Genomic DNA, 15,896 nt, shown 5'->3' on the forward strand with positions numbered 1-15,896 from the left:
CAAAAACTGGGTGCGCGATGACGGACTCAGTTCCGGGGAGCGGTGATGCTCTGAAAACGACTCGAGGCTCCGGTACAGCCGGCTCTGCCTCTGGAGATGGAACTGCTACCAGCCCGGGGTCTGGGTCCGGAACTGTGCACTCGGCTATGAAGTCAGCGAGAATCTGAGCTTTGATCGCCGGCCTGGGTAGATACTTGATATCAAACTCACTGAGCTCCACGGCCCACTTGACAAGTCGACCCGAAGTGTCTGGCCGGTGGAGAATCTGTCTGAGAGGCTGCCCTGTCAAGACCTTGATTGTGTGCGCCTGAAAGTACGGCCTTAGCTTCCGGGCCGCCATGATAAGGGCGCACACAAGCTTTTCTACTCGCTGATATCTGGTCTCTGCATCGTGGAGGACCTTGCTCACATAGTAGATTGGCTTTTGCTGGTTAGACTCCTCTTTGATCAGTACTGCTGCAACTGCCAAGGGTCCCGCTGAGAGGTACAGAATCAGCTCTTCTCCTGGCTCCGGCGTGGACAACAAGGGAGGGGAGGACAAGTACTGCTTCAGCTCCTCGAACGCTGCTTGACATTCCGAAGTCCAGGGCGCGGTTTTTATACCTTTGATCGCATTGAAGAACGGGAGGCATCTCTCGGCGGATTTTGAAATAAACCGCCCCAGAGCTGCCACCAGCCCGGTCAGCCGCTGTACTTCTCTGATAGTGTTGGGAGGAGTCAGCTCTATTACCGCCTTGATCTTCTCCGGATTCGCCTCTATTCCTCTCTCGCTTACCATGAAGCCCAGGAATTTGCCTGCTCCGACGCCAAACGTACATTTGGTCGGATTAAGCTTCATGTTGTGTTCCCTCAGGACTTGGAAGGCCTCTTCGAGGTCGGAGACGTGGTTTGAAGCACTTCTGCTCTTCACTAGCATATCATCAACGTAGACCTCCATGTTTCGACCGATCTGATTTCTGAACAGCTTGTTGACGAGACGCTGGTAAGTGGCTCCTGCATTCTTCAGTCCGAAAGGCATCACCCGATAGCAATAAGTCCCCTGGTCGGTAACGAATGATGTCTGACTCGTACATTCTGATTTGATTGTATCCTGAGAAAGCATCCATGAAACTGAGCAGCTCGTGACCTGCTGTAGCGTCAATGAGCTGGTCTATTTTTGGGAGTGGGTAGCTGTCCTTTGGGCAGGCCTTGTTCAGGTCTGTGAAGTCTATACAGGTCCTCCACTTCCCGTTGGACTTTTTCACCATCACTACATTCGCGAGCCAGTCCGGATACTGGATCTCACGGATGAAATCGGCCTTCAAAAGCCTCTCCACCTCTTCTCTGATGGCTCTCCGCCTTTCTGGCGCAAAGTGTCTCCGCTTCTGCTTTACGGGCTTGCAGGTCTGATCGACACCGAGCTCGTGGGTGCTGATCGACGGGTCAATGCCGGGCATGTCTGAAGGAGTCCAGGCAAAGACATCTGCATTGGCCCTGAGGAACTGAGCGAGATCCTGCTGCGCGGCCTCTGGCAGGGCAGAGCCGATCTGGACAACCCTCTGTTCGTCATCGATGTTCAATTGAATAGAGATGAGGTCCTCGGCGGGCTCGTTGACTGTGACCTGCGCTTCGTCTCTCAGATCGTACAGCTCGATTGGAAGGGACTCAGACGCATTCTTCCCTCTCAGCGCTGCCGCATAGCATTGTCTTGATTGGGGCTGATCCCCTCTGACTTCACCTACGCCTCCTGGCGTAATGAACTTCATCTTCTGATGATAAGCGGAGGGAATCGCTCGGAGGAGGTTCTGGCCGGGGCGTCCTAGAATGGCGTTATAGGCCGACTTGGCCTTAACCACCAGGAAAGTCACCATTGCGAAGGACTGGCGGGGCGGCTCCCCGATAAGAACTGGAAGCTCAATCTGCCCTTCGACCTTGACAACTTCTCCTGAGAACCCGAACAGATCTGAGTTGGCCGGCTTCAGACGGTCAGCTCCGATCATCATCTGTTCGAAGGCGTGATAGTAGAGGATGTCGGCGGAGCTCCCGTTGTCCACCAGGATCTTCTTCATTTCCCAGTTCGCCACTAGCATTATGACGACCAGGGCATCATCATGCGGGAGGATCAGACCGTCAAGATCTGCCTCCGAAAAGGATATCTCATTTTCTGGCTCGGCCCTCTTGCTGCAGGTATGGACGGCGTTGACCTGCCGGGCATAGGTTCTGCGGGCCGATGAAGAGGTCCCTCCCGCGGTTGGCCCTCCTGAAATGGTACCAATAACACCATGAGGTTGAAGTTGAGGTTGAGGTACCTGAGGAGGGAGAACGGCCGGGGCAGGAGCCTGGATGCGGTCGCCCAGGGGTTGGGCGTCTCGAGGGCTTCTGTCTCTGGGCCTCGAGTTGTCCTGGCGCTCCCTTCTGTTGTCATTATTTTTTAAGTACCTCCCAAGGTACCCTCTGCTTATCAGCTGCTCGATCTCCTCCTTGAGATGAATGCATGCATTGGTGTCGTGGCCGTGGCTCTTATGGAACCGGCAATACCTGGACATGTCTTGGGTGCCTGCCTCTGGCGTCTGCTTCTTCGGCCACCGGATGAAGTCTTCTTTCCGGATGGCTGCCAAAATTTGAGCCCTAGATGCGGTGAGGGGCGTGTAGCGCTCCCTCGTCGGGGGGCTCCTCTCTTTTCGAGGCTGGGGGGAGCTCCTTTCCTTCCGGGACGGGCTGCTCTCCTTCCTCTGGGGTCTGTCATCCCTACGCTGCTTGGCGGGGTTCTTCTCCTCTGGTCTTCTCTTGCTGACGGAATCTAGGGCAGCGAGAGTCTCCTCGACGGAGATGTACTCCTCCGCCCCGGTCATCAGATCTGCCAAGGACTGCGGATTTCGCCGGGCGACTGCTCTTCGGAAGTCGGTGGACCGGGCTCCGGCCAGAAGAGCATTCGTTGCCGCGGAGGGATCCAGGTTGGGTACCTGAAGGGCCTCCCTGTTGAACCGGCCAACGAACGCTTTTAAGGCCTCACCGTCTTCCTGCCTCAGGGTCATCAGTGAAGCCGTCGTCTTTCGAGGCCTTCTGCTGCTCATGAAATGCCGGGCCAGGTCGTCCCCGAAGTCGTCGAAATTGTCAACGGACTTGGGCTTCAGCCGTGAGTACCAGTCTCTCGCGGCTCCAGTTAATGTGGTGGGGAGTGCCCTGCAAAGGAACCCGTCCGACGCCCCGTGGAGAAGCATCGTGGTCCTGAAGGTCTACAGATGATCCACGGGATCGGTGGTCCCATCATACTGCGGGATCTGCGGCATCTTGAAGCCCAAGGGGACTGCCGCACCGAGTACCCTGTCTGTGAAAGGGGGATTGCTACTGAAGATCCTTGAAGCAGGGCGGCCATGATCTCTAGCCAGCTCCTCGATTCTGTTATCGATCTTCTGGATTCTCAGTAACATCGGATCATCCCTCTGTTCGACCAGACAGGCAGGTCTACTCCTTACGGCTGATGGGCTCCTTGCGGATCCGGACTGGCTGAGGGGACTCCTTCGCCGGTGCCGCGATCCCTCTCCGTGCATAGGGTCTCTCTTGCTGCCCCGTTTCTGCACGGAGGGAGATCGTGACCGGTGATGCAGTCGACGAGGCTCAGGGCGCACGTTCCTGTCCCGCGAGTGGTGGTCTCTTCGAGTGGAGTGACGAGTTTGGTCGCGGGGTGGAGACGCGCGTTCTCTGCGGGAGCTTTCTCCCCTCTGAACGGGTCGAGAAACCTCGACGGGGTGTTGCTGGAGTGCGGGAGCCGCATTCCTAAACTGCGCAACTACAGCGGTCATTTCCTGAAAAAGGGCCCTCATCTCCCTTGGGGTTGGGGTAGGGTCTGAGCGGTCCGAGTGGGGCGAAGTTCGCTCCACGGCCGCCCCGACCTCCACCTGCGAGGCCAGCCGCTCACTTCGTCCTTCCCGGGGGGCTGTAGCCCGGGTAGCCCGAGAAGTCGGAGGTGCTCGCTTGCCGGTCTGTCCTACCATTTTTGTCTGGGTGAGATTTCGAACAGCTTTTTGTTGCGTAGTCCCACGGATGGCGCCAAATCTGTTAGGCCTAAAATCGGTAACAGGTTATGGTAGGGCTGGGTGGTCCGAGCTAACGAGCCACGACTGAATGGCTGGTTGAGTCCTGCGCTGCACAGAGTACAGACAAGAAAGAAAAGGGTCAGAGGACCAACCCGGAGTGATACTCCGGACGGGCGCTTCGACACTCAAGTCAGTATGAGCAGGAGTGTAGAGCAATGTCAGAGCAAAAGCTTAGAGTTTTGGTTTTCAGATTTCCAGGACCCTCACCTTAGCACAAGTGAAGGCTATTTATAGTGATTCTGAGCCACCTGTCTAGGACAGGTGGTAGTTCTGAGCCAGGTGGTGGCCTCTGTATGGACCAGGTTTCATACCTAAGGAGGGTAGGTGGAGGTCCCTGATTGGTCCAGGTGTCACACCTAGTGGAGACAGGTGTTGGCTTTCCAACGGTCCTTGTGAGGGCCACGTACCAGAAGCTAATTGGATGCTGAGTTCGGACCCCTCAGTGCTGAGTCCGGATGGCTGAGTCCGGATTCCCTCAGTGCTGAGTCCGGACCCTATCACCGCGCATTGAACACGGATACCATCAAAGACAAGTTTCCTATTCCCACCATCGATGAGTTATTGGATGAACTACATGGTGCCACTTTTTTTTCTAAGTTGGACTTGCGTTCTGGCTTCCACCAGATTCGGGTACATCCACCAGACATACAAAAAACAGCCGAATACAATCTCCTATAAAATGGAAACTACTAAAATAAGAAGAATGCAATCCCTACAACTACTAAAATATGTAAAATCCAATCTCCTGTCCTCCCCAGCCATGCACATGACAGTTTAACGTTCAATTATTTGGTAAAAGTTGCATACTGATCTTTTTTTAAACCTTAATGTAATTTTTTTCTGTGATCTTATCAGGGAATGCTTTCTTACCATTTTTCAAGAGTTATAAGATCACAGAAAATGTTTATTCATCATCATCAAATTGTAAGTCATAGATGATGAAGACCTAGATGTAGTGATGCCTATGTTTGATAATCAGAGGATTTATATTGTTTGCCTATACATTACGAAGATCCCAACTGTACATTGCATGATATCTAAATTTTATTAAAGAAAACACATGCCCTAATTTACACCTAATTAGGTTTTTAGGGGAAGAAACGACAAAAATAGAGGTGAAAATCCAAAATTTGAGGGACTCGGTTTCGCGAGCCTAAAGGTGTAAACCTTAAGTGAAAGGCACATGGCTTTCAATGCCTTTTTAGACCTGAGGTTTTTGAAAACACTTGAAACAATATGGATCATTCAAGAGAATATTTACTACATAAATTCAATGGAAGGACCTTGGGTTTTTTTTTGAGTTTACACAAAACTATTGAGTGGTATTCTTAGGCAAGTGCCCTATCAAGGGCCATGGATATAGTGGTACGCTTGCACCAACTGAAGGAAGCAATAGGACCCGGAAAAATGTAAAGGGTCCCACTGCTTCATCAATCAAAGCAACCAGGCCAACAATGCATATCTGGACAAAGGCAGAAACGGCCTTTGTTTCTTTTGTTTTTCTTTGAAAGATAAAATCAAACTCTACATCCATGATACAGACATATGCACCATAACCAATTTATGTGAAAATTACTTTGATTATATTGAAACTGGGTATCCCCCTAAATGACAGTGTAACCAAAACTTGCTAAACTTAATATGTAGAAGCCCAGGCCAATATCAATATTCCAATCTTACAGACATATATTTACATGTAATCCATGCAAAATCATATTGGAAGGTGATATCCAGTTAATAATCAAACACCCAATAAAGGATCATGAGTAGTGATACCCAGTTAATTATCAAATACCCAATAAAGGATCACGTGTATAATCATGAATTAAGCCCAGGAGTGTTTACCCTTCACAGATTCGTTATTTGAGTTTGTAAAAAGAGTTATTGTGAGTCATACTGTTGTCGCTCTTCCTGTATGGACCGGAAAATCCTTGCTGCCGACTCAGTTGCAGACCTTGCATTGTGCGGAACGACCTTAATCACACGGTTCTGCTGCTCACTACTGTGACCCTTGAGAGTCCGGTCTGAACCCTCGGTAGTAGCCGGAGCCACAGGAGAAAGTGGCAGTGCATTCCTTGCTTCGGGAACATGACCGGCCCCTCCTTGTACTCTCTCACAGGGACTACTCGCTGTGCTCCCTTGCACTTCACTACCTTTCGATATCTGGAACTTCCAAACATGACAAGAGAAAGCTTCGCTCTTCTGGTTCGAAATGTTACACGAGCCTCGAGAGTGCATGTTGAAATTGACCTCTCCAATTGATAACTGTTCAGCCTTTTCGTTTGTCCGGTGGGACCCAGCCGATGGGTTCACTTGCTCAATACTGAAGGCAGAGATAACTGGGTTCATGAGTGGCACCCCATAAGGAGAAAAGTAGTTTTGAGCAATTGGAGGTGTGCCAGAGATAACCCCCGTCCCTGGTTGTTGGTGACTTGCGGGCACACCATATGCCGGAGCCATGAAATTCCCTCCATAAACAGGGGCCATGAAACCTGAAGTTGGGGGACAAGGTCCTGTATATGGCTTGTAAACAAGTCCTTCAGAAGGGGACATTACAGGAAGTAGCCATTGATTCCCTGGTGGGGGGAAACACCAAGCACCAGCCTTGTTATCAGCAGGGACGCGTGCTGGTGGTGCATTTCCAGAATAAGGTTCATAACCTGAAAATTTATTAGCATTTCCAACTGCATTTTCGGTTGAGCATTTGGTGTTCTGGCTAGGCTTCTGAGAGTCATCTCTTTGTTTAATAATCTGTGTTTGAGGTTTTAGAATGTACTCCGAAGATAGCTTCTTAGCAGGTATCTTTGGAGGTCTGCTTACATAAGGATAATCCCCATGCAATAGAAGTGGTGAATCAGGGATTAACTTCTGAACCTATTTAAAGATAATGTTTAGGATTTAGCATGATACCTCTTTACTCCAAAATATGTTAAATGAATTTCAAGAAAGTCTGTATAATTGGGTCAGGACCAGCTTGCCTTTATTAATCTATGTAACTCGAATACTTGCTCTGCGAAAGCCCTCTGTTGACTGCAAGCAGGAATAAGAAACTCAGATGAAATGCTTAATCACACGAAATTCTTCAAGAACATTAAAACGGAAAAAGTCCAAAACCGTGATAAAATGATATACAGAGCAATTAATGGGTGAAACCAGTGAACAATGGAGAGTGCGAGGATACAGAAATTAGTGTTTTTCTTCCATAGCTAGAAAAATAGCATGTAGGACATTTACACCATTCAAGCATGAAGGTTGTTAAGAGATATGGTAGTTTTATATATGTTATTCATGTGTACTTGCATTGGGGCCCATCATATTGATGGCATGCTTGTAATATTACACGCTTGTAATATTTTTAGAGCATATATACAAAGACAATTTTGTGGGGTTAGACATCACATCCCATGAATACCCTACTTCCCTCTATTAATCTTCTCCTCATTTCCTTCATCCCTGTTCTTCTTCAATCCCCCCTCGCCACCCCAGTACTTAGGTGGTCTTTTCCAAGTGGTTCATTCTTTCCTTTTACTTTAGCATGTCTTGGTCTGATTTTTGTAACCCTAGATTTGGTCTTCCTTCCTCTCTTTTCTTTCTTGGAATCTCGAGTGCTAAGTGTTAAAGGGTATTTTGGTCTTTGTCTATGTATCTCTTCTCTTCTCTCTCTCTCTCTCTCTCTCTCTCTCTCTCTATATATATATATATATATATATATATATATATATATATATATATATATATATATATAGGGGCGAGGTTTCTGAGGTATCACTCACCCTCAGCAAGCCTCTATATACACCATCTCCCATGTTGTGTGACTCATCCTACCCACTCACTCTATAGGACATCACATAGATAGGTTGTTCCTAAGAAACCATCTCCATACAATCATCCTAACCAGTAGAAGCCCAGTTTCTAGCCGTCCATTTTAAAACTCCATAAATCAACAGTAACCATGATCCTATGGAGATGATTTCTTAGAGACACCCTACCTATGGTACGTCCTATAGAATGAATGCGTTGGATGAGTCAGACAACTATGGGAGATGGTCTATTTAGAGGGCTGCTTGGGCTGCGCGATACCTCATAAACCTTTTCCTATATATTTAGAGAGCTGCTCAGGCTGCGCGATCATCCCAACCCTACAATTTGTGGAGGTAAAATGGACGTGTATAAACCTTCACAAATCTGTCCATTTTTGCCTCCACGGTTCGAAGCGTTAGGATGATCCAATGGTGCAGAAACCATTCTCTCATATATATATGTGTGTGTGTGTGTGTGTGTGTGTGTAGGGGAAACGTTTTCTGAGCGATACCTCAGATAAATTATCTGAGCAAGAGCTCAAAAAAACATATGGGCCCACATTGTTTGGATGATCCAAAGCATTCATTTGGATAGTCCAAAGATAGATAGAGTGTGCACAAAAAATCTGCTCCACAGGATTATCCTAACCCTGCGATTTGTGGAGGTTAAAGTGGATGGGTATAAACCTCCACAAATCTGTCCATTTTTAACCTCCAAAAATCGAAGGGTTAGGATGATCCTATGGAGCTGAGTTTTTGGGCACACGCTATCTATGTAAGGGCCTATCAAATGAATGCTTTGGATCATCCAAACAATGTGGGCCACATGATTTTTTGAGCTCTTGCTCAGATAACTTATCTGAGGTATCGCGCAGAAAACGTTTCCCCATATATATATATATATGGAGAAAAGGTTTCTGAGGTATCGCTCAGCCTAAGCTAGAGCTCAGAAACCACCACTCCCATAGTTGTTTGACTCATCCAACCCATTCATTTTATAGGTTATGATTAGGGTTTTGGTCATGGTTAGGATTATAGGTTATGATTTGTGGAGGTTTAGAATGGATGGCTAGAAAATGGGCTTCTATAGATTGAATGGTTAGGATTATGGTATGGAGATGGTTTGTTAGGAACACCTTATCTATGTGAGGTTAGGATTATGGTATGGAGATGGTTTGTTAGGAACACCTTATCTATGTGAGGTCCTATAGAATGGATGGGTTGGATGACTGAAACAACATGGAGATGGTGTATTTATAGAGCTCTACCTTGCCCTCATATATATATATATATATATATATATATATATATATATATATATATATATATGAGGAAAGTGTTGGTGAGCTTAAGCGCCCCAATCACATGGGTCCCACATTTTCTGTGGTGATCCAAACCATTCATTTGCAAGGCCCTATCATAGATAGGGTGTGTACCAAAAATCAGCTCCATAGGATCATCCTAACCCCTCCATTTGTGGAGGACAAAAATTGGCAGATTTGTGGACAAATAATGTCTGTCCATTTTGACCTCCACAAATGGATGGGTTAGGAGATCCTATGGAGCTGATTTTTGGTACACACCCCATCTATGTAAGGGCCTTTCAAATGAATGCTTTGGATCATCCTAACAAAGTAGGCCCCAATGTGATTGAGCGCTTAAGCTCACCATAAGTTTGGTGAGCTTAAGCTCACCAACACTTTCCTCTATATATATATATATGTGTGTGTGTGTGTGTGTGTGTAGAGAGAGAGAGAGAGAGGAAATGGTTTGTGTGCAGCTGCACAGCTATCTGTGCATGGCTGCACAAACCATAGTAGGGGCCACATTTTTGGTGGGATCCAAAGCATTCATTTGGAAGGCCCTTCCATGGATAGGGTGTGTACCACATTTTCTGCTCCTTACTCGCTGAAGTGATACAGTAACAGATTGCCTCACTACATCTTTAGGAATTCGTCATGCTGTTGCGGGGTTTAATAGCTTGTCTAGCAACTTGTCCCTCGATTAACAAGTGCAACAGAATTGATGGCTCTTGAAGAGACCTTTTGTTCCTTTTCATTCTCAAAAAGGAGACTTGGGCTTGGATCTTCATTCATGTGATCTACTCCTTCCCACTTCTCCCCCAGTCCATCACACTCTCTTTGCAAATTAATTGAAAGAGAAATAGCATGTTAGAGAGAGAAGCAGCAGCTTTGGGCTGAAACAGCAACCAAGAGCTAGAGAGAGAGTCCTTTTCTTATGATTTATGTGCAGGGAACAATCCCATCTTTCCTTTTTCATCCCTCTGTTCTCTTTCTTTTCTCCTTGGCAGCAGCAGCCCTCTCATCCATGGTCTCTGTCTCCTGGCACCATCTACGGTTTTCATCTCATGGAAGCAACAATTGCTAGCCATTAATATTTTTTCTTCTCTTGGCCCCCTCTTGATGTGCAGGAACCAGTTCCTCTTTCCTCTTATTTCATCTTTCCTCCAACCGAGAGAGAGAGAGAGAGAGAGAGAGAGAGAGAGAGGGAGAGGGAGAGCCGGAGAGAGGCTCCTTTCATTTCTCTTCTGTGTAGAGAGCAGTCCCCTCCATATCCCCTGTTGGATCCTCCTTTTCCCAGCCTCCTTTTTATCATCCAAAGATCACTTATTTCTATTTATGACGAGCACTTTTGCGCCCCTCGAAGCTGCGACGTCCTCCTCCTTATCTCTCGACTTCATGATCTCCACTTCCTCTTTTATGGGGAGTTACGTAACTTCCTCCTTTTTGAAAAGTGGATCACTCATCTCTTCCATTTGCGAGAGTTATTTTGCTCCCTAAAATTTAGGGATTTCTTTTCCCCAAGTCGTGGGCTCATTTTTATTTTAACTTTCATATTTATCCTTTTTTACTTTAAGGAATAACATGATGCGTAACCACTCCTTTTCTCTCTCTTCTTATTTTAATAAGGGATTTTGCTATTATGCCTTGTTTGTAAAATTTCGAGTCCAACAATATATATATATATATATATATATATATATATATATATATATATAGAGAGAGAGAGAGAGAGAGAGCACTTCGACTGATCGCTGATTGGGATCATCCTTTTTTTAATGGCAAACTGCTTGGCATCATTTGTTATGCTTTCTCTTAGGTAAACCGATTGCCAAAAGGTCACTCATACCTACTGCACTTATTTTGTATAGCAAAATCTCCATACATTGCCCCCCCTATCTTACACTTATGTATCAATAACATGTGTGTGTCATGGTGCACATGTTTCTAACAAAAACACACATCAGCAGAAGAGAAAATATCTCTCTCTCCAAAACTGTGTCAAATGTGACCAAAATGATGAGAATGGCAGTGATGTTTATCTTGATGATTTCGTACAATCCATGAACAAAAGAAGACCAATTAGACTACAGAAAAGAGAAAACAAAAGAAATTTACCAAGTAATAGAATATTAAAATCAAGCAAAAGAAAATAACACTAAATAGTGCACATGTGACAGGAAGACTTGAGATACTTGTCTTTTTGGATGAAGTTGTTTAACATGCACAGAAAGAAAAGTGAATTGTACCGCATGAATACAAATTCAAAAAAAAAAAAAAAGGTTCAAAGCCAAGCATTATTGATGCAGTGCCAACATGGCAGCCATGTCATGCCTAGGTGGTTTTGGTGGAGTTCCAAGGTGCATTCCCGCAATAATATTGCTGGCCCGTTTTGAACCTTATTTTGGGCTTCTAAATGGCAAAATCATGGAAAGTGGTAAACTACGAAGTTGTAGGTCATTTTGAGATCTTTCTAACAAGTATTTGTGCTCGAAAATTGGACAAGTGGTTAGAAAGTTATGGCAGTTTTAGTGGACTGTGTCTGTGGGTTCCCAAACCAGTCAGTTAGTGAGTTTCAATGTAATTAATGTTATCTTAGTCCCTAAGTTAGCTTGTGGAAGAAGTTGGACGAATTTTCTTTGCTTGTCTTCTATTTAAAAGGTTAGAAACCATCTTTAGAGGGGATTTTGGATTTAGATTAACTTATGTAATTGATGGAATATTAATTGAGTTGAGCATTACTCCCATTTTCTTCTTCTTCTCTTGGTTGTGTTCTTATGTTCTTATTTCTCTTCTTCTTCCCACTTCAGCGCCCGCATCAATTATGCATGCCAAAACATAATAACAATAATGCATAGAAACAACTTCAATGCATGCTATTTCATATATTTGAAGTAGCAAATAATAACATGCCAATTTGCAGGGGAATGCAAGTAGCTAGTGATGGCACGAGTGCTAACCTGACAATCGCCCTTCTTGCTTTCCAGAAGTATTTCTGACCTATTACGTCAACAACATCATCGGGAGATATGTCCAATCCTGATATACCATCTACCATGGAGGTTTCAAAGATATCATCATTTCTATCTACATCTCCGGGTTGCAACGACCCACGTGCTTTGTCCTCATGTTCCCCTCTGCAGCTTTCTGCCTTCTTAGGACTTAGACGATCATTCCCTAGTGATGCTCTCGAAAATGATTCACTTCTCACCCTTGAAACATTGCCATTTTCTGCAATCCCATTTTTATATGACTGCATATTTCTATTGCGTGAATGCTCAACTTCATTTACTTGACTACTTAGAGGTTCCTGACTTAACGATGCCTTTGCATACTTTGCAGGCTCTGTTATCTTTTCTCCGGTTGATGGCTGGGTCCCACCAGATTTTTCTTTAGAGTCTTTAATTGGTACAGGTTCGTTTGGTCTTTGTTCACTCTGGTTTCTTCCTTGTTCCCTAGACTTCAAATCTGTGGTGTTGGTTCGATTCAGGGGCTTATCACGAATGTTATGAAGTTGGATTGAAGAACCAAAAGTTGCTGCCACACTTTTCTGCGGACTGTTCGACTGGCCTTGATATGTGGTACAAAAGGGAGTTTGTCTTTCTCGGTCTGTGTTGTTCTGATCCTTATTGGGACAACGTATAATCCCTGAGTGGACAGAGGTAGGAACCCGAAAGTCATCCTCCTCTGCAAATTTCTTCACACTTGAATTCTTTGAATTGGAAAAGTCATGCGGACGGAATGAACTGCACTCCGCTATCGAAGAGAAATTCGATGTTTTATTATAACTTGCATTTTTCATGGATTTCCTCTCCAAGTCCACCATTTCAGCATCCAAATTCATCTGATCAGAAGAACAAGAGCGGATATTCTCGGTAGAATGGGGAGACGTGGGAGGAGGAACATAAAATGGAGAAAACACACTTCGTTCATGGCCAAGCCCCTGGACCATAATTCCGTCATCACCATTAAGAAACAACAAAAATCAAGGATGTATGAAAGTGGAAAATATTTTAAATTTTAGACAGTTACATGGAAAATTAACACAAAAAATCTAATCTGGAAACAATATGCGGCAGCAAATCATAGACAACGGTTCATCCAATACCAATTCTAAACTCATACAAGCACACAAACTACTACTTTATTCCTCAAAATACTATTTAAAAGCATGTTCAGAAAATCAAAGACATCAATTATTTAGAAAACAACATATGAAAAAACAAAAATCCTATAGAACATGTTTACTTACCTCCACCAAAAAATCAATTAAATAAAGGGCAGCAAACCAAAGACATGGATTATTCTTCACATCATGCCTAAACACCCAATCTCTTTTTCTTTTTTCAAAAGCGATGCATATCAAACCCATAGGCTAATCTGAAAATTTTATTTCATGAATGCTAAAATAAAAATACCTCATTTTTCAGAAGAGATTCATGATTAGTGACATGTGAATGTTAGTGGTGTATACGAGGTTAGTTAGAATGTAGTTATTATGTTTTTATGAGTTATGTGTTTTGGGGTTGTGGGTGTTAGTTGTTGATGATGTGTCTCGCAAGTGGGCAAGTAGATTGATGATGTGTACTATCTTGGTGCGCTTGTAGTTAAGTAATTGTATTACAATGGACATGTATAAAAGTTTAGGACCAAAAGAAACTTTGTTTTAGGAGAGTCATGGTTCTTCTCGAATTGAACCTCTAGGAGGTCCAGTTATCTCGAATCAACCCTTCCCGTCTCTTTTTCTATCTTTTTTTCTTTATTTATTCGTGTTATGGGTTATGTGTTTTGGGGCATGGTATTAGTTGTTGATGATGTGTCTCTTAAGTGGGCAAGTAGATTGATGATGTATACTATCTTGTTTATCTTGGTGTGCTTGTATTTAAGTAGCTGTATTACAATGGAAATGTAGAGAAGTTTACAACCAAAAGAAACTTTGTTTTAGGAGAGTCATGGTTCCTCTCGAAATGATTGAACCTCTAGGAGGTCAGCTTGCTTTGAATCAACCCTTCTCCTCTCTTTTTCTATATTTTTTCTTTGTTATTAACTAACCAACTTCTCTAAAAGCTTAAGCTATTGGAGAAAGGCATCGCACGTGTGGCCAACTTGGCAAACACGTGGCACATGTGGTCCCACTTTGGGCCGACCATCGCATGTGGATTTTTGCTATCCGGGAGGTTTGAACTCGAGACCTTTGGCTCTGATACAATGTTAACTAACCAACTTCTCTAAAAGCTTAAGCTGCTGGAGAAAGGCGGTATTTAACTTTCATACTTTAACTTTTGTGTTATGACCAATTAGGCATAAAAGAAAGAAAATAGGATACAGAAATTCTTAAACCCACCTGACTAGAGGATGATGAAGGAACCAAGGTGCTACTACTGTGGGGCGCCGAAGCCGATGAATTGAACTTCTGAGAAGGGATACTAAACTGTTCATAAAGAGCCATTTTGTTCCTTGGAGGTGCCCTTGGCCCTCCTTTCTCTCTATCATTCACATGGAGCCTTGGAAACAAAGGCCCCTTTACCTTCTCCCCATCTGTTCCCCCCTTCATCATCCCTCTCCTAACTCATAAGCCAAAACCCACTAAGAAAAACCAATGCTTTCATCGAAATCACAGGAAAAAAACCCTTCTCTTATAAAACGACCCTTAAGAAAAAAAATAGATTTTTGTGGGAAACAAGTGTAGATCCATCAAACCCATAAAAAACCCACTTGGGAAAACTAATTCTCTCCTGAAGAGGAGAAAGATCTAGCACAATTGGTTATGGAGTTGTTCTGAAACCTAACAAAAAAAACGAAAGATGGTGTTGATGTGAGAGGGCAGACATCTAGCATAAAATTTGCTTGGAAGGACAGATTCAGGGAGGACAGAAGGTTGGTTTGGAATTCCTCAACCACAAAGTAGAGAAAAATCGTGGCGTTGTTGGGCTCGCTTGGAAAGGAGAGAAGAGAGATGAGAACCGTGGGGTTTCTCATCAATCAAATGGGTGCCGGGTCACATGGACTGTTTCAATGCAAACCACATACTTGTATGCCGTATCTAGATTCTAGCTTTGGTATTTGGATCAAAACTCGGTTAAGATCATGATCAGTAAGCTGTACCCAGACCCACATATTACTAGAAAAGATTGAACCAACTAAAACCTGTACCAGACCCATATATTACTTAGAAACTGATAAAACAGGTAAACCTAAGTGATCATAATGGAAAGGTGATATTGGCACTAACATGTTTTGATAATTTCACCAACTCATCTTTTCGTTTACAGTGCTGCTAGGGAGACCCTGCATAACCAGGAGTGGAACCGAACAAATCCCTACCTGCCACATCACATGAGGAGGGGTAGTTTTGCCATTTTAAGGAAAAAAGATAAGGAAGTAGTTGTTTTTTTTTTTTTTGGAAAATGATAGCCAATTTTATTGATAAATGACCGAGGTGGTCAAGAACAAGAAACAGAGAGAAGAACAAAGAAAGAAATAAAATACATAATTGCCTAGACATGATTAAGGTGGAGAAAATCAAAGAGAGCTAAAGAGAAGGAAGTTGTTGTTAACATGTAAAGATGCGAAGAAAACTTGGCTCCAACCTAGGTTGGAGGAACCGAGGAACTTCCTCCAACCCCTCTAGTAGCAAGGACTGTGAATATATCAATTACTTGCCTACTTTTTGGTTCGGAAGGAATTGATATTTCTACACCCCTTCCTATTAGAGCTAT

General features: G+C 44.3%; 1 protein-coding gene across 1 annotated transcript; it reads right to left on the bottom strand.

Moving 5' to 3' along the window:
* Positions 1–5,636: 5,636 nt before the first annotated feature.
* Positions 5,637–15,323, bottom strand: LOC143845910 (ELF3-like protein 2). The gene is made up of 4 exons (XM_077354309.1): positions 14,522–15,323; positions 12,138–13,120; positions 7,055–7,106; positions 5,637–6,950 (listed from the first exon to the last, which is right to left on the bottom strand). Exons 1-4 carry the CDS (start codon positions 14,732–14,734, stop codon positions 5,958–5,960), a joined length of 2,241 nt encoding a protein of 746 aa, XP_077210424.1. The 5' UTR covers positions 14,735–15,323; the 3' UTR covers positions 5,637–5,957.
* Between the last annotated feature and the right edge of the window lie 573 nt (positions 15,324–15,896).

Source organism: Tasmannia lanceolata, unplaced genomic scaffold, assembly GCF_043159265.1.
Source record: "Tasmannia lanceolata isolate RefF3 unplaced genomic scaffold, GAP_Taslan_0.1 ptg000015l, whole genome shotgun sequence".
NCBI lineage: Eukaryota > Viridiplantae > Streptophyta > Magnoliopsida > Canellales > Winteraceae > Tasmannia > Tasmannia lanceolata.